The sequence below is a fragment of the Erythranthe guttata genome, chromosome 4 (assembly GCF_056151865.1).
Source record: "Erythranthe guttata isolate IM_541 chromosome 4, IM_541, whole genome shotgun sequence".
Taxonomy (NCBI): domain Eukaryota; kingdom Viridiplantae; phylum Streptophyta; class Magnoliopsida; order Lamiales; family Phrymaceae; genus Erythranthe; species Erythranthe guttata.
The window spans coordinates 742,840-765,269 of record NC_142536.1 but is presented as its reverse complement, the minus strand read 5'-3'; the positions used below and the strand labels follow the sequence as shown (position 1 = coordinate 765,269).

Genomic DNA, 22,430 nt, shown 5'->3' with positions numbered 1-22,430 from the left:
CAAAAAAAATGGGAATATTATGGCTTTAAACATCAAAAAAATAAAGTTTTGTTGAATCCAATGGATTCTTATACCTACTCAAGTGGAGCATTTTAATTGTTTCAACTTTATGCAAATGGAAGAAAATGCATAACGAATTTAATAAAGTGAAAAGCATAATAAAATTTATTTCCTGCCCAAAGAATTTAATAAATATTTGATTTAATTACTTATTCAAAATTTAAATTAGTTTTATTTCGATTCTTAAGGTCAAATTTATGCGTCAAATGTAATTGTGTAGATAATTAGTCTGATATACATGGTTTAATTCACGACATATAATAAACCGATTTTCCAAGATGTAAATTTTAAGCCTTGACTTATTATTATAATATTTTCTTGTATGGTTTAAACTTTAAACTATAACTAATTACCTTAGTTTCTACCAGCATCGGCCCAAAAAAAAGCCCGATAAAGCATGCAATTTGGGCCTCAGAGATAAAATTTTGGGCCCTTAAATTCTTAAATCCAACAAAAAAGAAATTATCGTTATAAGAACACGGGACTTTTAGAGAGCTCAGACGAAGTAATTACACAAAAAGCTTAGTTACGGAGTTTAGTTATGTTTAGTGGTCATCTACTATGAAACACTTACTTATTTGCAATCATTTACATCCCAAATCATGTAGTTAAACAAAGTGACCAACAACGTTTTTTGTGTATTCTTGTAGTATTCTTTGTATAAGTATTTAGCTGTGAATATTACATTTTGTGTTTATTTTTATTTATTCCGTTGGATATTATGTCACATAACATCTTCGATTTAATCATTTACTAAGAACAAGCCACTGATTCTTTCATGATCGTACTTGCGTGAGTGAATGTGTGTGTGTACGCGCGCGTAACTCTGTGTGGTGTGTGTCACTGTGTGAGTGCGTGTGTGTGCGCGCGACTCGGTAATGGCAACGATTTGTCCAAGGGTTTTTTTGCAAATTACCCAAAAGACAAAACACCACACTATGTTGAATAACTATGTAATTACTATTCACTTCACCAAAATTGACTAGTAGGGGGCTAGAAAAGTAATAAAACTAACTTCCATTTAATAAGAAAAAGCAAGTAGTAGAATACATTCTTTGATCACTAGCCAATAATTCCCTGACAAATGGCTAATTAATTTATTAGCTACATATGCTTAATTAAATCCAAAGCTAGCTACTCATAAACAACAACAATAATAACAACCTAATCAAATTACATACATACAACTACCTTATGAGAGCAAATCTTATTTAATATTACATATAAATAAGCTATATATATGTTGAATGTTGAAACTGCATGCACCGACCATTTAGGGTTTCAAGACATGGCATGCAGATAAGGGCGGAGCAGAGGAATGAGGGAACCGCTGAGGTGGAGGGACATGACCTCATTGGTGGAGCCGACGAGTTTGCCGCCGATGAATACAGCCGGGACAGGGCCGCCGGAGCCCATCCTCAAGAGGGCCTTCTCGATTTCCTTACCGTCAGGATCGTGGTCTATTTCGTGGACAAATGGATGAACACCGAGCTCGTTGAACAGTATCTGAACCGCGTAGCACAGACAGCACGTGCTCTTGCTGAATATCATTATCCCGTTTTCCGATGCCAGTTTTACTATCTTCTCCATATTTTATTTTCTTAAGATTGTTGTTAACAAGAATCAGATTAATTATTTACCACAAATTTAATTTTTTTTCTAAAATTTGTGGGATGAATTAATCTGATTGTGTTGTTGTAATGTGAAGAGGCAAGAAAAGCTTGCCTGAAATTGAGGTGTTTTTCGGGGCTATTTATAAATAGAAAAAAAAAAAACAGGGGAAAACAGAGTGGCCTGCTTTTCTCGAACAAGAACATTTAAAAGGAAGTTGGCTTTTTTTGCACTAATTGGATGCTCAAAAAAACAGAGGTAAAAGGCACTTTACAAACAAAAGATACTAATATATTTTTATTCATGCAAGTTGAATATAAATATTAAAAAAAAAAACAAAAAAAAAAAAAAAAAACGTCCCGCAACTTTTGAATAGATTCTGTGGAAATGGCGAACATTTTATTTTTGACCGTCGTCTCGTGTGTATATATATATATATATATATATATATATATATATATATATATATGTATATAAGAGAATCGTGCATGTATGAATAGAAGATTATGAAAGAGATATTGGGGCAGATTCTTGTGAAAAGGATGGATTTTTATTCTGTACAGGAAGAAAGATCACGAATAAAAAGGCTTTCGGTGCTGAATCTTTGTGTTTGTGCCCACCAACTTGGGCATATGCAGAGTAGTACTACTCTTTGCATGTATTATACTAATATGTATCTGTATATATAGTCTATATATCTACGGTATATATATGTAGCTGTTCAGCAACAAAAAATAATTTATATATGAGAATTTATTTAGGCATGATTCCCATTTTCCAAGTTGTGATATTTTAGTGTTCGTTTTTACTGTGGAAAATTTGAAGCAAGTTCCATAGTTCTTGGATGTGAAGGAATTTTGTGGGGGCACTGCATGTGGTTTTCACCTAGTTGCACGTTATATTATATTATTTCATTCGAAAATCATAATTTTTAGTTGTTTGAATTTGTATTTAGTTTCATTAGTAAAATACAAAGGAAATAATAAAGGATAAGTATAAGAGGATCTAGAGAACAAGTTGGTGTTTCATTTTGATGAAATGAGTTGACAACAAAAAGTATAATCAACCCCATAAAGAGTGACAAACAAGTTTTGTACGAATATGTTTGTCTCAATTTGATGTTATTTTTGCAGTTGTAATTGGGGACACTTGTGAGTTTCACAGCTTCATATCCACTAGTAGTTTTTGAACAACTATAATTGGGTTCCAGCTCGTTCGAAACTCGTGAGCTCGAGCTAGTCCGAAACTCGTGAGCTTGAACTCGAGCTCGAGCTCGAGCTTTTGTTGAATTAACTCGTTGAATTCACGAGCCGACTCACCTCGTTTACTGCGTCCCTAAAATTAATGAAATGGATTCAACCAATTTTAATTAGTGGACTATAGTAACTGAAAATTCGTTCTCCCGAATACCCTTGGAAAAATGGAGGCCCATAACTTAGTGAAAACGGCAGTATGAATAAGGCCCAAATTGGATGTAATTGAGAAAAAAATAACCACAAATAAAATTACCAAATCACCCTCTAATTTTCGTATTAAAATTAATTGATAATACACATTTCTTTTATTTACATTTATAATTTAAAATACTATTGCTACATACCTGGAAAAAAAATGGCTAGTTCATGATTATATTTTATTTTTAAAGTTAATTTTTAAAATTTCGTGAAACAAAATTCAGAATTTTCAAAATGTCAAATGAAATATTATTTCAATATTGAACTTTTGGGTTCGTAGTCGGTGAAAATCGAAAAATTATTTTTCTTTGGGTTGTGTGTGAATAAACAATATTTTTGTGTATTAATTACTATTTTTATAATTATAATTATTAATTATAATTAATAAATAATAAACGGGTAAATGTTTTGAAAACTCATCATATAAAAGGAGAAAACCCTAGAGCATCAGATTTTGCCATCCGCCTCTTAGCACAGAACTTCTTCCCCGTCGAACTCTCTCTTCGATTTACAGACCAGCATCCAGAATCAACGATGGTAGAATTTTGCTGCTATTGTCAAATTTGTCCGTGTTTTACTGTAATCCGATGTACCATTTCATTTGACCTAATTCACGATGTTTGTAAACAGGTTCTTTCAAACGATTACGATTTGCTCAACCCACCCGCAGAGCTCGAGAAGAGGAAGCACAAGCTCAAGCGCCTCGTCCAATCCCCAAACTCTTTCTTCATGGTATTTTTTTTTCTTTTTTTTTATTGCATTCTTCATGTTATTTTTTGTCACTGATTCATGTTTATCCGATGTGTTTGTATTTGCAGGATGTCAAGTGTCAGGGTTGCTTCAACATGTAAGGTTTTTTTAGCTTTTGCATTTATAATTTTTCAAATCCCCAATTATCTGATTTTTAGGGCAACTGAAATAAAAATCAAGTCTTTTTTTTTTTTCCTAACTGTTGATTATGACTATGTGTTTGTTTGTGCGTGTACAGAACCACCGTGTTCAGCCATTCACAGACTGTGGTGGTGTGCGGCAACTGCCAGACTGTCCTTTGCCAGCCGACCGGTGGACGCGCTCGACTCACCGAGGGTTGCTCCTTCAGAAGAAAGGGTGATTAATTTACTTTATAATAATTATCTATTTTACGACTCAGTGAATGTTGATTTCCTCAGTAAGATTATCGGACAAAGATTTTGTTTTGTTTTTGGGGTTGAATGTTTGTCTCGTTTTTATTTCCAGTCCTCCGTTAAGGTTTATCGACATTTTCCAGGTTATTTAACGAGATATGGGAATGGATCTTATTTAAAATCTCTTCTTTATTGTTAGCTAACAGTTTGTTTTATGTGTATTTGAATTGATTTTTGCTGTGGTGATTGAATATTTCTTTCTGCTGAAGTTCTCTTTGCATACTTATTTATCGCCAATAGGAATATGAAAATCTCGGATGACGATGTTTTGTCAAACCTGCCGTAGTTGCGAAATTCGTTTTTAGTACGAGTTGGGATGCTGACATTGTGCATAAGATTCTGTTTTCTTAATCGATATCTTTTAGATGATGCACTACCGATGAAAAGCCGAACCACATTATTTCGGTATTTCTTCTTTCTCGTAGCATTTGTGATTTCCATCTGCCATGTAGGCAAATTTTGGAGTTCTGTTTTCGTGAAGGATATTTGATATCAAATACAGGGATTACGCGAAAATTGTCTACTATTTTGTTTTAAATTGGTTGCGTTTGAGGTTAATATTTGATAGTTTTGGTACTTTTGACTGCAAATTAAATATAGATTATCTGACAATAGGATTGTAGTGTTTAATCTCGACCAGTCTGTTATTGCTCGTTAGAAAATTAATTAGACATTGGCCTTAATCCTGTTTTCATAACACTTAACAAACGTTTTATAGATACTTATACCAAGATTAATTTCTCAATATATAAATTTATGACGGGTCGAAGTAACTCTGCCTATGTGCTGCCTATGTAGGTGAAATCCTATGCATTATTTGTTGTGTGTTTTATGATCGATAGAAACGATGCTTGTGGACTGCTTGATGGCGACAAAGTTAACATTTTTTAAGTAAAAAATATCAAATTAATTATTTTGTATTGTTGTAAAGATTGTTTTATGGTTCTTCACCTTCTTTTTCCAGTACTGGATGGATGAAAATCAAATGTAATGTTCATGTTTATTAATGTGACATTTGTGGCTTGTGCATGACACTTGTGCACCCAAAATTGAACTACTATTAACTAAAGGATAATTATAAATTTAAGTTTTCTGTAATCTCTAACTTCTTTATATTAAATAATTATTGAAGATGACCATTATAAAAGAATAGAAACGTCCGTAACATAATTTACCAACAAACATGGCACATATTTCTTGCTCAATCTTCTTTGTATTATTCTCGATTTTCGTTGTTCCTATTGCCAATGGAGCAGAATTTTCCGGTGACGATGTAAAAATTTGGCCGATTTGGGATCCGAAAGACCCAAAAGTGGTATCTGTTGCAAAATTGATAGTGTCGAATCATAATAAGAAGGCTAATACAAATCTAAGCTTTGTAAATGTGGTCAAGGGAAATTATGCTGCAATTAGTGGGGTGAAACACAAATATCATCTACATCTACTCATCTCAGCTAAAAATGGCAGCCATGGCCATCCAGAAACCTATGACACATCTGCACTATACACACCGCAGTTGAAAAGGAATTCCATCAAAATTTATATCTTCAAAAAATATAAAGGTTAGTGTTGATTTATTCCTTTTAAAATGATTAATCATATTTTTATCGATTTTTTGAACGTTTGTATTCGAAATGAATTAAGCAGATAATCAGTTTGGTACACAGCCAATTGAGGACCTGAAAGATCCGAAAGTGATGTCTGCTGCAAGATTCGCAGTGGCAACGTATAATACGAACATGAAAACGAGCTTACGATTGGTGGATATAGTACAAGGAAGGCGACTTATGGTTGTAGGTGTGCTATACTATCTAATTCTCTCGGCTAAAGAGAACAACACGAGTAATCCCGTAAACTATGAAGCTGTTGTTTGGGAAAGATTGTGGTTGGATAAGGATGCTTTAATAGTCAAAGCCTTCAGAAAACCATCAAAATTAAATTGGAATTAAGATAAATAAATATTAGTATTTTTCGACCTTTATTCGGTAACATGAGTTTGTAGAAGTTTACGACTTTTGGTAATTATGATCGAATGTTACATTGTTTTAAGAGTTAACTGCAAAAAATCCCCTAAACTTTGGACGTTTTTGCACTTTATCCCCTGAACGGAAAAAAGTTGCACGGGCATACCTGAACTTACTAATTTGTAGCACCGGAGCAGAAATTATCCATTTTTAGCAAAAAGAGACCGGAATCCACACCACGTGAGAAGCACATGATTGGAACGAGGATAAATAGGTCTTTTCCTCTTACACCTATTTTCTTTCTTTTATAATAAATATAAATAAATATAAAAAAAGAAAAAGAAAAAGAAAAAAAAAAATTCATCTTCTTCACGTCACCACCACCAAAACCAAATTACTGTCCTTCTTCAGCCGCCCACCGCCTTTAATTCGCCGCCCACCGCCTCTAACTCGCCGATTGCCTTCTTCATGACCCTCTATCGCCTGCTTTGAAACCCTCCGCCGCCTCTGCTTCGCGACCCACCGGAAATAGAGGCATAAACCTCCCATTCACCAGATGAGAAAAACTCTCCACCATCCATAAAAACTCTCCACCAACCATATCGCCGTCGATTGGCGGTGATGCCTAGACTCACATAATCCGGCGGTGATCCTTTTGAAATTCGCTAATTGAATGTGAGGGAATTTGTACTCTTAAATCTGGCAGATTTGGTGGTGGTGGTGGTTTTAGAAAAGAAATTGGCCGCGGCGGCGTAGCGAGGGGCTGTTGGGTATAGGCGGATGAATTGGATATTTGGACGAGGTGTTGGTGGAGGAATTGGTGGTGGAGTTGGAGGTGACAATGGAGGAATTGAAGGTGGAGTCGGTGGAGGCTTAGGCGTTAGTATAGGTGGCGATGTTGGTGGCAGATTTGGTGGTGGTGGACCGGTGGTGGTGGGGTGCGGCGGCGGAGCAAATGTGGTGGTGGTGATGCGGGCTGGAGAGAGGAAGAATACCCTCGGATGTACTAGGAGCAAAGCTCATGAAGTGCTGCAAGAATACTCCAGCTCCTTCCATCACAGTTCTAACATAGGGATAGGGGTATTCGTTCCAGCTCGCACTGGGTCATGAAAGTCGAGCTCAACAAGAAGAATTCGACATCCAATCATCATACCTCGCCATCTCAATCATCGATGACATCATCACTGGAAATCGATGAAGAGAAAAAAGTTGCAGTGCAGATGGTCCTATTTCTTTGCTTTTTTCTTTTTCTTTTTATTTTGAGATCAGGGATTTTTCATATTAAACTTTTACTAATTCAATATGATAATTTGAGGTGGTGGAGGGAGACGAAGAAGAGGTTGGGTGGGCTTTTTTTTTTGTTTTTTGTTTTTCTTTTCTCTTTTTTTTTTTATTCTTTTATCTAAAATCTAGTGAATCGACGAAATTGCCCTTTCACTGTCACGTGTGAGTTGCACGTGTGCAATTCCGGCAGAAATTTGGCTATAAATAGACTTTTTATTCGTCGGTGCAACAATTTGACAAGTTCAGGTATGCCCGTGCAACTTTTTTCCGTTCAGGGGGTAAAGCGCAAAAACGTCCAAAGTTTAGGGGATTTTTTGCAGTTAACCCTTGTTTTAATACAACCATTTCAAATTTCTCTCTTTAGTGTCAATAAAAGTGACAATATTATGATTGTAGAATAAAAAGGCAAGCTTTAATTACAATGATTTGAAAAAAAAACATCCTTGGATGCAGAGGTAATTAATTAAAGTTCATCCTTGGATGAAGAATATTTTTTGTATATGATGGGATACGATGCCGACATTGCGATACCGCACATTATTAATAATACTATCACCGTACAATATATTAAAATGTCCTGTCTCGTTCACGAGGAACATATCGTCGTCATCATCATATTGGTCGTCGTTCAGTACCACATGATCGGAGGATGACGTATCGTTGTTGTCTGCGAATTGGTTGATTTTCAACGTGAAGGAAGAATCCTTCTTTTTGTTGAAATTGTTTATGTAGACTACGTTTTCCGTAAATATGGGGAAACGAGTCTCAATCTCTTCCTCGGTCCTCGAAACAGAGTATTCGGACAACCATCTCTTGCACACATTCAATAAACCTATTTAATATATATACAACCCAAAAAAAAAAAAACACACACACACACTTACACAAACACAAAGAGATTAGGCAAAAATACTTAGTCGAAGTAATGTGCACGAGATTTTCACGTATAATCACGTAATATGCACGAGATTTTCACGTATAATCACGTAATATGCACGAGATTTGCACGTGAATTTAGTCGAAGTAAATTTATTGAATTATCCTATTTTTATCAGCTCTTATTTTCTCGTTACCATTTTATTTTAATAAGAGAAAGAAGAACATATGTACGAATTCGCACGTATAATCACGTAATATGCACGAGATTTGCACGTGAATTTAGTCGAGGTAAATTTATTGAATTATCCCATTTTTATCGGCTCTTATTTTCTTGTTAACATTTTATTCTAATAAGAGAAAGAAGAACGTATAAAAATATGTTGACAAACGTGTGTATGATAGAAAAAAAACGACTTTATTTTCATCCATATAAATTTGAATGTGCAATATTTAGGTTAAAACTTAAAACACATAAGCTTCTGTGAGTTTTTAAGGCATAAGAAAATTTAATACAGCAAAGCTTTGATTAAGTCAGATTTCTTCAGTAAAGCAAAAGTCACCAAAAAGTGGACTTTAAGCCCATGGTTACAAAAGTTCGACAGAAAACCAGAGAAGCCATTAAACTAAAACTCGCGAGCTTCACTGGTATATATATATAGATCATGCTACTGAAGATTTTTTTTCTTTTCTTTTCACTGTTAATAAAAAAAACTAGAACCAAATAGCCTTAGCATTAATGAGCCTCTGCTTTAGTGAACCATCAACATGAAGGGATATAACATCCGTGGCAGAGCCGATGAATTCTCCACCGATGAAAACAGCTGGCAGCGTAGGATTGCAGCCCATAATACCTCTCAAAGCCCACTCCATTTCTTTTCCCCTCGTTTCTTGATCCAGCTCGTGCACAGCTGGACTCGCCCCTAAATCGTAGAACAATGCCTTTATGCTGTGGCACATGCAGCACGTGCTTTTCGTGAATATCACTGCAGCTTTCTTCGATGCCAACTCTCTTACTCTCTCCATATATATATATATTTAGAAAATTGGGGACTTGCTTTGATAAAATCGGGATTTTTTTAGATATGTGTTGTTTTGTTGTTGTTGTTGTTGTTGTTGTTATTGTGTGTTTTCTTTCTTTGAGATATTATGGTTGTTATTTATAGAGGGCAGTTGACAGTTGTGGATAAGGTGACGATTTCTTGAATACGACCCTTTTTTTGTGATGCAAAAACATACAAGTTGACTCTATGAATCACATTGTAATATAGAGATTCCGTGTAATCGAGAACAGTTTGTTATTGAAGCTGCAAATGGTGGGAAGTAACATTTGCAGGTGTGCAAGGGGCAATATGCAACTTTGGGATATATTCCTTTTAGTGTTGTGGGGAGAGAAAAATATCCTCCACGATATTAACTTTCGCAGACGAAAAATAAATAAATAATACTATTATTATTATCATTATGCAAATGGATGCTGCTACTACTGCTAGAAATGTACAAGAATCTGGTAAGATTTTGTGTGGTTTTAGGACAAGATTAAAGGATATGATGATGATTTGATTTGGTAATAAATATTCTCCAAATTGGATTTTGCAATGTCAAATTGTTATCAGAAATGATGTGTATTTGTTCTTCTTCTTCTTACTTGTTAGGTAGATTGAATATTTGTCATGTTCTTTATTCTTCATTCTTGCTGTGGTTTCTGTTGTGGGATCCTTAGCTGATGTGTAAAAACTAACTCAGGATAAGAACTTATCTATTACATTCCCACTTTCGAATCTCAACCCCCCACAAATAAATAAATAAATTTGACAAAAAATAGTAATAATATTAATAATAAATAAAGAAAAACAAATTCTTGCAGGAAAAAGATTACAGAAACAACTTGCATTAGTGCAATATAATTTCCTGTCTACAAGTACTTAATTATCCACCACTAACCCAATTTTCAGAGGCCAAAGAATGAAATTTCTCCACATGTCATAATCATCATCATAAAATTCCATTGTATTTACAATATTGTTCAAGTGTTGGATCAAATACATGATGTAGTAATTTTTTATTTTTTTAAGATTTAATATCTGAAAAATACTAAGCCACACAGAGTAAGATGAGGTTCTAAAATCCCCCAAAAAGAAAAATCAGACAAGCAACTCCCAAAACCCCATGGCTGCTGCTTCAGCACCCACAGCAACTTCATCTTCTTCATTCTCACTTCCACTGAGAACCCAATCCATCAAACCAAACCCTCATCTTACAAAACAGAGGATAACAAGAATTAACCACTTATGGGTTCGGGCCGTACAAGGCGGTTCAACGGGCCGACAGCCAGCCTCACCCGGATTCGACACAAGAATCCATTGGGAGAATGACGATGAAGGATGGATAGGAGGAAAAACCTCACAAGAAAAGGTCAAAGACGAATCAGATTTCACGGGCGATAAATTCTCCGATTTGCTCAACAGTTCATCCGATTCTCATTACCAGTACTAAACTTACCTCAATCTTGTCAATTGGATGCGTGTTTTCTTTTTTCTTTTTTTCGATAATATTTGTTAATGGTCTGTATCAGGTTTCTAGGAGTATCTTCGAATGCTGATCTCGAAGAGATTAAATCCGCCTACAGAAGATTGTCGAAGGAATATCATCCAGACACAACTACGCTTCCTCTGAGAGCTGCATCGGAAAAATTCATGAAATTAAGAGAGATTTACGATGTCTTAAGCGACGACGAAACACGCAGGTTTTACGACTGGACTTTGGCTCAGGAGACAGCAAGTAGAGAAGCTGAGAAGATGAGGATAAGGCTGGAAGATCCTTACATGAAAGAAGTCGAGAGTTACGTACCGGTCGGAGATATGGTGGACCGTCTCGGTGGGCGGAACATGGAGCTCAATGATCAGGCGAAGCAAGCCCTCACTTTCGATATCTTGATCATTATATTCTCCATATGTTGTATAATATATGTCGTCTTCTTCAAAGAACAATATTAGTTGCACTTCATTACGTATAAAGATACACACAAATATATGAACTCCGTATATATATATTCGACTTTGTATTTCATGTTTCAACAACAAACGAGTTCAAGAAACGAACTTCTACGAACAAAAAATACAAAATTATAGATGTTTAGGAGCATGTAATAAGATCAGACAATGGTTACATACATACGAGATGAATTCATCAATTCTCTATAAAATCTTTCAAGAAAGGGCTATTCTTTTCGACGTAAGCAGTCCTTCGCCAATTCTCTACTGCTCTTTTTACAGTAGCTTTTGCCGTTTTTATCTCATCGGCGGTGAACTTGTGTTCCACTATTCCCAAAGGTCCAGGTTGAAGTACCTTAACCACGGTTTCCATGTCATGCTCTAGCTGCCTGCGGAAACAAGAAAAAATCCAAGCCCTAATTTAATCAACAGATTTGAGATTCTAAGCTGTGAATGGAATATAACTTTCTGTAACTATAAACATTCTCTAATCGTTTCATCGAAATGGAAATCCCAAAAGCCCTAAAACTACGATTTACGAATAACGATTTCATGAAACTCAAAATATATTCCCAAATTCATCAAAAAAAAAAAAACGTGTTGCTTGAATCCCCAATCATTAAATTTCACCATAACAACAACAATCAAGCTATCAAATCAGAATAATTGGCAGATTAAAGGAACAATCAACGAAACCAAACCATAGATTACGAAACAGTATTTGAGCTCAATAAACCCGGATTATATTCAGAAATCATAGTGGCAAACAAGAAATTACGTCAATCGAGAGAAGAAAACCTGAAGAGTCTCGAAAATGGAAGCCTTGATAGAGAGTACGCCATGTTCATAAGCGCAGATGGTTTTTTTTGTGCTGATGTTTCACTTCGTTTTGTTATTTTCTCTCTCTAGCGTCTTTTGATAGAAAGCGCTGTTTGAGAGAGAAAATAGTCATAAGTCGCTGTGATAAAGAGCGCGACTTATGGGCTTGGGCTCGCAAGGCCTTATTAATATTTATTTTTATTTTATGAAAGCCCAATTTCAACATCTCGCGTTTTGAAAATTGCTATTTGCGGTTTATAACAAAACCCCCCAAAAAAACACTTTATCTCTCTAAAACTTCAAAACTTCCCAAAAAAATTCAAAAACCCCCCCAAAACGCGTACGCCCATTTATGCTATGCACGCCCAAGTTGGGTGTCCAGTGCCAAATATATATATATATATATATTTTGTGAAAAAAAAAGCCCTACAAATCGATTTGTAGGGCTTTTTAACATGAAATTGGTTCCATAATCGACCTACCCAATGCATATTACACATAAAAGAGCCGAAATTACAACAAAAAATCGAAGCCCAACCTTTCTTCAAGCTTGATTTCGAATTTTTGATTTTTTTTTTTTTTTTTTTGCTATTTGCAGTTTTGGGAGGTTTTTGGATTTTTTTTAAAAGTTTTGGGGGGTTTTGTGAAAAACCGCAAATAGCAATTTTGTGACCGTAAATAGCATTTCATATAAAAAAATAGTCCATATTATTAACTATAAATAAATAAAATGGTAAATTACGAAAAACCCCATCATTTTTGAGTAATTACAACCACCCTCTCAACAATGAATTTTCTTTCACATTCATCCATGCGGTGTTACATTTTTCTAGATTATGTAGAATATTCTTCAGATTGTACCCGTTTTACCCCATTCGAGCTCCACATTTTCATAAGATTCAGGGTGGACATGTAATAAGATTCATAGTTGAAGGAAGTGGTTGTAATTAATCGAACATGAGTGGATTTGACCTTACTTCAGGGGTGGCCGTAATTACCTTAAATAAAAAGTACATTCATCAAGTAAACGAACTTTAAGTTTTTATTCGTTGATTTCTCGATTTCTGGCTTCGGCGTTAGACGACATTGTGTTTTCTCGATTTTATACGTCGGTAGTAACACGTGGCATCACATTCTCTAGTCATACTATTTGACCACTTTCTAAGCAACATCACTCACTAGTCACTAGTCACTAGTATAGCAACAAACACACAATCCATCTCTTTGCAAAGCCTTACACAAAAGATATTGAATAGAGAGCACAAACTATTTCCTTGAACACAAAACAACATAGGAAAACACCATCATTACAATAAAAACAACATAGGAAAGCCCCAACAATATAATTTAAAAAAAAAAAAAAAAAAAAAATCCATAAAAATCCTATACACCCTTTTTTCTATTTTTTCCATCTCTATTTACATGCAAATAAAAAAAAAAAAAAAAAAAAAAACACAAGTTCAAGAAACCGAATGCCTCCTCCTCTTCTGGAAAAGCAACTTGCTATCAGAATTAGCCTTACTCCCACCATCCTTAAACCGAAACAACAAATTCAACTTACTCAACTTCTTCGTAAACGATTTGAACAGCCTATTCGCAGGGTGCGATCTCACGAGATCCTGTTTCATCGTAACGTGATCCTTTTCAAGATCCGTTAATCTCATTCTCATTCTTGCAACTTCCAGCTTCAGCTCTCGATTCTCCCTTCTAACCGATGCGTAGTTATCTCTCGGCGAAATGCACCCGCTCCCTGCACCGCTCCCCGCTCGGTTTGGGCCGTTGATCGAGCCAAAGAAGAACTGGTTGTGCCCTCCTACTCCGTTCATAGCGTTCCTTAACCTGATTTGCTCGAAGTAGAGGACTTGTACCGCCATTTGTACTGGCAGCCTCTCGTTTTGCGCTGCATGGCTGCATGCTTCTTGTGTGAGTTTTTGGCAGTCGATTGTTTTGCAGAGGCGGTATCTTTCGGAATCTTTCATGTTTGGATGAACCTGCAAGAAAAAAACGATCAAATGGCGATTAGTGATTATTGGATTTGGAACAATATTCTTCATTCCGAATTTCCGATTTTTTTTGTGTTTGTTTACCTTGAGAAAGATGTCGACAGCTCGGTACAATCCATCTTGCACCACACGAGCATGGTCCGGCAACAACTCCGATAGCGCCGTAAATTTCGACGGAGACAAGTTTGAATCAAGTGCCACCTCAGCGAGATAATTGTCCAAGAGTTTTGAGACTTTAATGATTGAGCTTTGTTTGGGAGAACCAGGGCTGTCGAAATCGTAAACCATCTCCCCTTCATCGTTTCTCATCCGTCGATTATCTTCTTCGTCATCATCAACATCATCCTCATCAAGATTCAAGAACATCGAGAAAATCCTGACCACAGAATCCGTATCGTATAAAGGGCTGTGATTGTTTCCATGTGGATTCACCGGGATTAAAATATCTTCAAGAATCGCCTGATCCAACTGCAGCCCGATCCGACGCTCGAGATCGCATCTGCAAGAAGTGGACCCCCCTGCAGCTATCGTAGATTTCAACAAGCTTGAAAGAAACGCAATCGGAACACTGCTTTTCCTCGATTGTGTTGGTAATAAACTCACAATTGTTTCCACCGTTACCCTTTGCTTCTTCTGCATATCAAGATCCGATATAGTACTTCCTTTCACCGGCACAAGGGCATTTTGGGCATAATTGATCAGAATTCTACTTATGATATCCTGTTTCAACCCTTTTGTCTTAACGGCAGACAGAACCCGTTGGAAGAAATCGAGGTTTAACAATGCAAGTGATTTCCCCCACCAATCGGAATTTATTTCGGTTTCGACGGGCTTTGGAGGGAAGTTGTGTTCGAGTTTGGACAATCCGGAAGTTAACTGCTCTTTGCATGCGTTATTTGCAATCCCATTTATAATCCGGTTCACAAGATTGATATCTTCGGAAATCGGGATAAGATTTTGGCAGTGGTGAAGCACGGTTATGGAGTTAGGTATGCTCGGGAGGATGGTATCTTTGAGGTAGGCCTCGGTTCGTAATTCTAGATTCTTCTCGGAATATTCCTCATTCATTTCAAGAAAATGGGCTGCGCATCGGAGAGTGGCGATGTTGGCAAGCGAAATGTCGATATTGACCCCGTAGCAGAACTTTGCCGCCTGCTCGAAGGCGTGGGGTCCACCGGGGACGCCGGAGAGATTTAGCCGAGATATTTTGGAATCTTTTGATTCCATTAGTAGTTTTCTTATCCTCCCACTCCGAGAAACAAGAGGGAACTGCATAAGAAAAACGAGATTTATATTATGTAATCGAATGCAAAAAAGAAACATAATTCGGAATTTAAAAAAAACGCGCTTACTTTATGAAGAGCAAAACTTGCCGATCCAACTTCAATGGTTAGATCACTAGAAACATCGGATATTGGCCTGAAAAAAAAAACCACACAATGCGATCAAAACGGTGTAATAAAATCCATAACCAACAAATTCGGAAAGTTAAAAAAGAAAAAAAATCGGAATATTCTTCCTACGCATTCATCTTGGCTTTGAGATTCGTTAGCCTATAATACGTGTGGGCCGGTAATAAATATAAGACATAAGAAGAGATATCATCAACTCGAACTCGATCTACAAACTGGTTCAATTATTAGGCAGGGCATTTCGAATGCGACGTTCGGATGAGTCGAAAAATGTACAAGCAAAGACAACTAGCTTAACACAAAAGTTTAATAATATAATTAATGCTTGTCTCCTTCGAAAGGATAGATAAGTCGAACTAATTCGAGATCTATCAAAATCGGAAGACTGTGGTTTGTTTTGTTTTAATTTAGCAGGCAGCCAAGATCTTGAAATAGAGGAGGTGAATTAGTGGCCACAAATAAATGCCAAATTTCAAGACAATGTCACATGTTCCAATTGTCCCATTCAAAAATCTAGTACTTGTTCATCCAACTTCTGTCTGTTTACTGATTGCGAAAATTTTACGATAAATTCGTTGCTTATCTTATTGGAGATATATACATTTTTCAAGTGGGATTTTTATTTTCCCCCAATTGAGCATCAATGAAAATCCCACCAATAAAAAAATTAAATAAAAATATTTAAAATAATAAAAAAAAGGGATTTTTTTTTTTTTTACCATTCAGTAATATGTCTGGCACTTGAACTGGGACGAAAAGACCTCTTTCCAGAAATGCTGGGCTTCAGTTCAGAAACGGTAATAACACCCATTTCTGCAATAAAGCTTCAATCTTTAACTATCTGGAAGTTGAAAAAAAAAACCCTCCTGCAAACAAATAAATGAAGATTTTCTATTTTTAATTTGTGAACAGTGTACTAAGATACTAGTACAGAAACCCCTTTTAAGTAACACGCACAGCACACACTAGAGCTATGAGTTCTTGCATAATTGGCATGCCTGTTTTACACACTCAATGTGTGTGAACTGCGTGTTTCTTGAATTAGGGGAGAAAAGGAAGAAAAAAGTTCATCACTTCAGACATGAACGAACTCATGCAAGATTAAAGATTTTCTCCCCCCTCCCAAAGCCCACTTTCATTAATAATAAAAGAGGTGCTAGCTAATTAAACTAAAATCAAGAATGTTTTTTTTTTCTTTTCTTGCATTGGTGTCAACTTTTCGGTGAAAGGTGGAGAGACAATGACTTTCTTTTGTTTTTTATTTTTCACTGTCTTTAAAAAAAATAAAAAAATAAGATGTAATCATGGCTGATGAAGGCTACCACTTGGTTGGCAAGAGATTAGTTTTAAAAATACACAAATTGTGTGTAAAGCTAATTAAAGTGGAAGGCAAACATGAGTTGGATTACATGCTAATAATCACAAAGTACATTAAATTAAGGTAACATGTCGGAGCATTTGCCATAAACAACCTTAGCTATTCAAATCTTGATTCTTTTTTTTTTTCTGCTGTTTATAATTTGATTTTAGTATAAGACTACAAAAAAAATTAAAAACAAAATTTAATAATAATAATAATAATAATAATAACAAGACTAAATTTTATTATCCTTAAAGTCCTTGATCTGTTCCTGATGACAATGATTTGTGTATTTGTTTATGCAACAAGTTGAATTGCTTTGAAAGAAATGCAAACAATAATAAAAGCCCTTGTCTTGGATCAGCTGAAAAAAACATTATTTAGCACTCAATTAAAATTAAAAAATAAAAAATCCCAGATAAATAATCTTAATTAGGAGATCCTTGTTCAAAATCTTGAAATCAGTTACACATGATGTTTTATTCTGGAGCATTTCTCTGCATACACTTTATTTCTGTAAAATTCAGCCCCCCAAAAAGAACAAGAAAACATGGTTGAAAGAATCTTGATTGTCAGCAAAATTGTGTTTTTAGATGGAAGCTGAAAAAGAAAATGAAATAAAATATTTGGTTGGAGCTGGGGCCATTTATTCATATCAGCATGCTTCAAATGTAATAAAGCATCTATGATGATTCTTTGGACTAGAAAAAAAAAAGGTATAAAGATGAAATTTTTGCAGCTGAGCTAATGATAACAGCCATACACATACACAATACATTTAAGCACATACAAAAAACACACACCCGTATGGGTATGTGTGGGTGTGTGTTGAACTGGATATTATTACACTAATTGGTGTTATAACTATTGGAGTAATCATGGTTAAAGCCACTTAAACAGTGTGGTTGTAATGATGCTTCAAATATGTCTGATATTTGAGGCTACAATGACAGGAGAAAAGTTCATTTGTTTAACCACTTTAACACAGCCAAATTTTCCTACATCATACCTCGGAAATTTCTTGATATTTATTTTTAGGGTAAATTACCGCCAACCCCTGGGGTAATGTTAAATTACGAAAAAATCTCTCATGTTTGGGTAGTTACAATCACTCCTTAACTATAAATCTTCTTACGCGTCCACCCTTATAGGTGTCAAATTCAACAAAATCTTCTAGATTCCGTGGAATGTTCTCTAATTAGTACTCGTTTTGTGGAAAAATTTAGTTTCCGATACACCACAATCTGCTATTTACAAACCAATAGACACATCTTGTTTCAAAATGCGGGGCTCGAATAGGGAAAAATGGGTATAAACTGGAGAATATTCCACATAATCTAGAAGATTTCACTAAATTTGACACTGCAAAAGTGGACGTGTAAGAAGATTCATAGTTGATGGTATAGAAGATCCAAACATGAAGGGTTTTTTCGAAATCTGACATTACCTCAAGGGGTTGACTGTAGTTTACCCTTATTTTTAAAAGTTTTGGTTTTACTAATTTAGGACCACGTTTCTTGCAATAAACATTTTAGACATGACCCATTAACCCTTATTATGGGCCCGTATAGAATGGCCCGTTTAGCCATGACCCATTAACCTAATTACCGGCCCATTAACCCATATGCAAAAGGGCACGCGGCCCAATCTAATTTCAAATAATTCAAGAAACATAATCAGATTCAAGAAACATAACACAGCAAAATGGTTGTGCCACTGGCTTAGAGTGTTCGATTCACAACTACGACGACGAATCAAATTTAACTCGAGCACTTTAATAGCTTTCGATATGGAGTTACACACCATATAAACAGTCAATTAACATTCTAACAATCGAAATAAAAATGTATTCTCAATGAGTTTCACAGAAGCAATAAATAAATTTAAAAGGAAAAAAAAAAAAACGGAAATATGTACAATGTTTATTTCGGCCAATGTTTATACTTGAAAGTCGAGAGATCTTTGCCTCGAGAATTAGAGGTTCGGACCTGCAGTATGTTCACCCTAGCCATATCGAATTAATTTACAGATTGAAAATTAACTCATCCAATCAACCTACAAAATTAATTCATCCAATTAACCTAAATAGTACCTGGCATTTCGGTATACAATGAATCTGGACTGTATTTTATCGGATGATCAAATTTGCACGCCCGCCCGAATTTGCAGTGACCTTTCTGCAGATAAAAAGAGCAGGCCTGCACCCCCTGTTCATAAACAATCACATGAAATATATTAATTAATTAGTTAACTAGTTTAAAATCAAAGAATTTCAGTTTATAAATATTATTTAGTCATCCATTTTTTATTTAAAAAATGGCAATGCATATTATGGTGTTAAAATCAATAATTCACGGTTAGAAATCAAATATGAAAAAAAAAATGATTTTTTTTTATAATGAAATTAAATTAAGTAATAAAATATAATACCGGACGAAGAGGAAAGCCCAAGGGACTAAGAGCACAATTATTCAAGACAAGCCAATCGGGTGGATGGTTGTACCGACAAGACAATCCATATTTACAGTCACCAGTTCTCATGTAGTACTTGCAGTCAGGCTGTCCGGATCTTTCCGGAAGTTTGTGCTCTTTCGTTACACTGAGTGAAGACGAGGGCAACTGAGAATAAGTTCCTCCGTATGCAGGTGCACCAGAAGGACCTATCTGCGACAGTCCATAACCAGAAGCTGCACCTCCAACTGATGTTTGTGGACCAGGTGATGGTGCAGGGCTCACCGCTCCCTGCATCACGTAAACCAACAATAACAAATATATATATAAAAAAAAGAACGAATTACAAAATATAATTAATGGTCCTCAAATTTAACGAGTGCGTACCGAGTAAGGATTCCAATTTGGAATAGGAACAACACCAGGGAGCAGCATAGGACCGTATGCACCAGCCACGTAGGAACCGGGCAACAATGGCGGAGGCCTAGCAACCCTAAAGGTGGATGCTGATGTGTCATATTTATCAGGAGAAGGAGAGGAAAGAGACTGCATCGTTGGATAAAATGGACGTGCAGATGCTGACACAGCAGATGTGCCGTCTGGTTGAGGGTGATTGAATTTACATGTCATACCGAATTTGCATTGCCCCGTTTTCAAATAATAGGAGCACTCTTTCTCCCCCTGTGAAATTTTTTGCAAGTCAACATACAAAATATTGAATAAACACTCTGCATTGAGGAAACTTCATAAAAGATTCGATTTTTTAATTTATTTATATTACCGTTCGTAATGGATATCCGTAGATATTTAGGGGTGCGTTGGTTAATGAACCGCCAGCGTTTTTGGGGTGGTTGAATTTGCAGGAGGCGCCGAATTTACAGGTCCCTGTTCTTAAATAGTACTGCACGTATAGGAGAAACCGATTACTCGTAACGTTTGATGAGTTAATCATAACTAAACAAAATTCTTGATTATGATTACGAAAGACGAGTGTACCTGACAAATAGGCTCCCCTACTCGCTCGGGATACTCTCCCCCTACCAACTGCACAACATTTTGCCAACCACGATTGAGTAGTGAAAGAAACCATCCCATAATCGTAATTAAGACAAGATAGATACTCAATTGCAAAAAAAAAAACAGAGAATTTCAGACGACAATCCGTTTTGCAGAACGAAGAATAAGTTAACTCGTAACTAGTTCCAAGAACTGTTAAAACAAAAATCCCGTCTTGAGAGCGATTAAACATCCACCGAACCAACGACGATAAAATCAACATTATCAAGAAAGCTCAGCCCAAATTTTATATGACTACCGACAGAGTAACTGCAACATATAGTGGGGGTGGGATCACAGGCAATTTTTTCACCATAAAATTTAGGAAAAATCCAAAAACTCATCAATGTACATCACCAATAATTATATGCAAATACTAGGGAAAAAAAAAAAAGAAAAGAAAAAAAAATCTGAGTGGTTGAGCAAAGGAAGGGCTTACAGAGGAGGTCCGATCACGGGGGTGATTGTAGCGGCACTTGGCGGCGTAGCCACAAGACCCGGTTCGCATAAAGTAGGCGCAGTCGGGTTGACCCGGCCTCTCCGGGTACACTTCTCTCTCCCACAAATTTAATCTCCGCATCGATTCTACGCCACACACACACACATTATTAAGAAACCCCACACTGTAACTAAAACCCTAGAAATATAAAAAAAAATGGCAATGCAGATAGATACCGACACAAACTCGAAGAAATAAAAACCCGAAAACCCACCTTCCAAACCGGATTCTTGAGCCCATTCCACCTGCTGTTGATCCCCGTACAACTCCATTCAATTATGACTGCACCACCATAAAAAAAAAATAGGGCAAACAAAAAACCTAAGTAACCAAAGAATCCACTTCTGTACACCACGTTTTTCTTAACGATTGGGAGAGATCAACGATCGAGGGCTGTTTTTTTACTATACACGTCTTCGCCCTTTTCGGTTTTTGCACGAGAGAGATTTTTTTCCTACAGTGAGATTTTATTTTTTATTTTTTTTCCTTGTACAGTGTCTGATTCTTGAATTGAAAGTAATATGTTTTTCGTTCGTACGGTCACACTCTCTCTTTCTTACTCTCTCACTCTCTCTCTCTAGCTCTTGTGCTTTCACTTTTTTTTTTTTTTTTGTGTGTGTTTCTCTCTCTAGAAACTCGTCTGTTTGTATGCCTACCCGCCAAAGTGTGTGAGAGAAAAAGTGGAATGGCATTAAATGCAAAGTTGCTCCTGGGAATGGGCTTTTCTAGTTTCTTTTTTTTTATTATTATTATTAATTATTTTGTCCTTTTTTTCCTTCTTCTTCAACGGAGTTTTGCAGAAAAACGGGGTTTTGTGGAATTACTGCCGTGACCGACACTCGCTTTGTCTATTGAAATTACTTCTTTGTCCTCGGATGACACTCGTATTAATATGTCCACAATTGACGGTCAAATTTCAAAATCGAATATTCAATTTTTTTTTTTTTTTATTCGATTGTAAATTATTCATGATCATTACTTAAAAATATATATATATAATTATCACAAAATATAAGCAATATATTACCCATACTTGAGTTTATAATATAGTTTAATGTTAATTTATAATATTATTTATAATAATATTTGGAAAAAAAAAAAAAGAGAACATAGGAGTACAATTGAATGAAGCAATTATTTAAGGACATAATAATTTGAGAATTGGACAATTTAGGAAGTTGGGGATTTCTTTTTGTAATATTTCCTTGTTTGGTACCAAGTACTTTTGTTTTTATTGTTATATGTCTTTATTGCTTCGTCAGCTTCCCAAGTTAAAAGCAGTAGCTCTTGTGTGTATAGACAGACTATAGATACAGACTGGGTGGTGGGTGGGTGGTGGGTGGCAGGGGTGTATTGTGTTTTCATTGGCTGTGTATTTTTTTTTTTATTTTCCAAAAAATAAAT

General features: G+C 35.8%; 8 protein-coding genes across 10 annotated transcripts; 3 read left to right on the top strand and 5 right to left on the bottom strand.

The window, feature by feature from the left end:
• Positions 1 to 1,336: 1,336 nt before the first annotated feature.
• Positions 1,337 to 1,797, bottom strand: LOC105954346 (monothiol glutaredoxin-S11). The gene has a single exon (XM_012978022.2). The coding sequence runs from the start codon at positions 1,648 to 1,650 to the stop codon at positions 1,342 to 1,344; it is 309 nt and encodes a 102-aa protein (XP_012833476.1). The 5' UTR covers positions 1,651 to 1,797; the 3' UTR covers positions 1,337 to 1,341.
• Positions 1,798 to 3,528: 1,731 nt separating this feature from the next.
• Positions 3,529 to 4,430, top strand: LOC105954372 (small ribosomal subunit protein eS27y). Its single transcript, XM_012978044.2, has 4 exons — positions 3,529 to 3,662; positions 3,756 to 3,857; positions 3,944 to 3,972; positions 4,114 to 4,430. Exons 1-4 carry the CDS (start codon positions 3,660 to 3,662, stop codon positions 4,238 to 4,240), a joined length of 261 nt encoding a protein of 86 aa, XP_012833498.1. The 5' UTR covers positions 3,529 to 3,659; the 3' UTR covers positions 4,241 to 4,430.
• A 954-nt stretch (positions 4,431 to 5,384) lies between these two features.
• LOC148770864 (multicystatin-like) lies at positions 5,385 to 6,358 on the top strand. The gene is made up of 2 exons (XM_088816164.1): positions 5,385 to 5,871; positions 5,957 to 6,358. Exons 1-2 carry the CDS (start codon positions 5,493 to 5,495, stop codon positions 6,256 to 6,258), a joined length of 681 nt encoding a protein of 226 aa, XP_088672290.1. The 5' UTR covers positions 5,385 to 5,492; the 3' UTR covers positions 6,259 to 6,358.
• A 2,599-nt stretch (positions 6,359 to 8,957) lies between these two features.
• LOC105954338 (Thioredoxin superfamily protein) lies at positions 8,958 to 9,550 on the bottom strand. The gene has a single exon (XM_012978016.2). The coding sequence runs from the start codon at positions 9,457 to 9,459 to the stop codon at positions 9,148 to 9,150; it is 312 nt and encodes a 103-aa protein (XP_012833470.1). The 5' UTR covers positions 9,460 to 9,550; the 3' UTR covers positions 8,958 to 9,147.
• A 763-nt stretch (positions 9,551 to 10,313) lies between these two features.
• On the top strand, positions 10,314 to 11,497 carry NDHT (Chaperone DnaJ-domain superfamily protein). Its single transcript, XM_012977993.2, has 2 exons — positions 10,314 to 10,922; positions 11,009 to 11,497. Exons 1-2 carry the CDS (start codon positions 10,603 to 10,605, stop codon positions 11,427 to 11,429), a joined length of 741 nt encoding a protein of 246 aa, XP_012833447.2. The 5' UTR covers positions 10,314 to 10,602; the 3' UTR covers positions 11,430 to 11,497.
• LOC105954383 (zinc metalloproteinase aureolysin) lies at positions 11,465 to 12,382 on the bottom strand. Its single transcript, XM_012978055.2, has 2 exons — positions 12,225 to 12,382; positions 11,465 to 11,815 (listed from the first exon to the last, which is right to left on the bottom strand). Exons 1-2 carry the CDS (start codon positions 12,272 to 12,274, stop codon positions 11,623 to 11,625), a joined length of 243 nt encoding a protein of 80 aa, XP_012833509.2. The 5' UTR covers positions 12,275 to 12,382; the 3' UTR covers positions 11,465 to 11,622.
• Positions 12,383 to 13,493: 1,111 nt separating this feature from the next.
• LOC105954249 (BTB/POZ domain-containing protein At1g03010) lies at positions 13,494 to 16,894 on the bottom strand. Of its 2 annotated transcripts, none has more exons than XM_012977924.2 (4): positions 16,380 to 16,894; positions 15,601 to 15,667; positions 14,333 to 15,517; positions 13,494 to 14,236 (listed from the first exon to the last, which is right to left on the bottom strand). In XM_012977924.2, the coding sequence occupies exons 1-4, from the start codon at positions 16,469 to 16,471 to the stop codon at positions 13,706 to 13,708; spliced, it is 1,875 nt and encodes a 624-aa protein (XP_012833378.2). In that variant the 5' UTR covers positions 16,472 to 16,894; the 3' UTR covers positions 13,494 to 13,705. The 2 variants fall into 2 exon arrangements, with proteins under 2 accessions (XP_012833378.2, XP_012833385.2); XM_012977931.2 differs by lacking the exon at positions 16,380 to 16,894 and adding an exon at positions 15,772 to 15,974.
• Positions 16,895 to 18,772: 1,878 nt separating this feature from the next.
• LOC105954291 (zinc finger CCCH domain-containing protein 32) lies at positions 18,773 to 21,719 on the bottom strand. 2 transcript variants are annotated; one of them, XM_012977969.2, is made up of 8 exons: positions 21,241 to 21,719; positions 20,967 to 21,112; positions 20,468 to 20,515; positions 20,253 to 20,372; positions 19,859 to 20,152; positions 19,451 to 19,762; positions 19,113 to 19,227; positions 18,773 to 19,024 (listed from the first exon to the last, which is right to left on the bottom strand). In XM_012977969.2, exons 1-8 carry the CDS (start codon positions 21,296 to 21,298, stop codon positions 19,020 to 19,022), a joined length of 1,098 nt encoding a protein of 365 aa, XP_012833423.2. In that variant the 5' UTR covers positions 21,299 to 21,719; the 3' UTR covers positions 18,773 to 19,019. The 2 variants fall into 2 exon arrangements, with proteins under 2 accessions (XP_012833423.2, XP_012833419.2); XM_012977965.2 differs by having other exon boundaries at positions 18,773 to 19,008.
• Between the last annotated feature and the right edge of the window lie 711 nt (positions 21,720 to 22,430).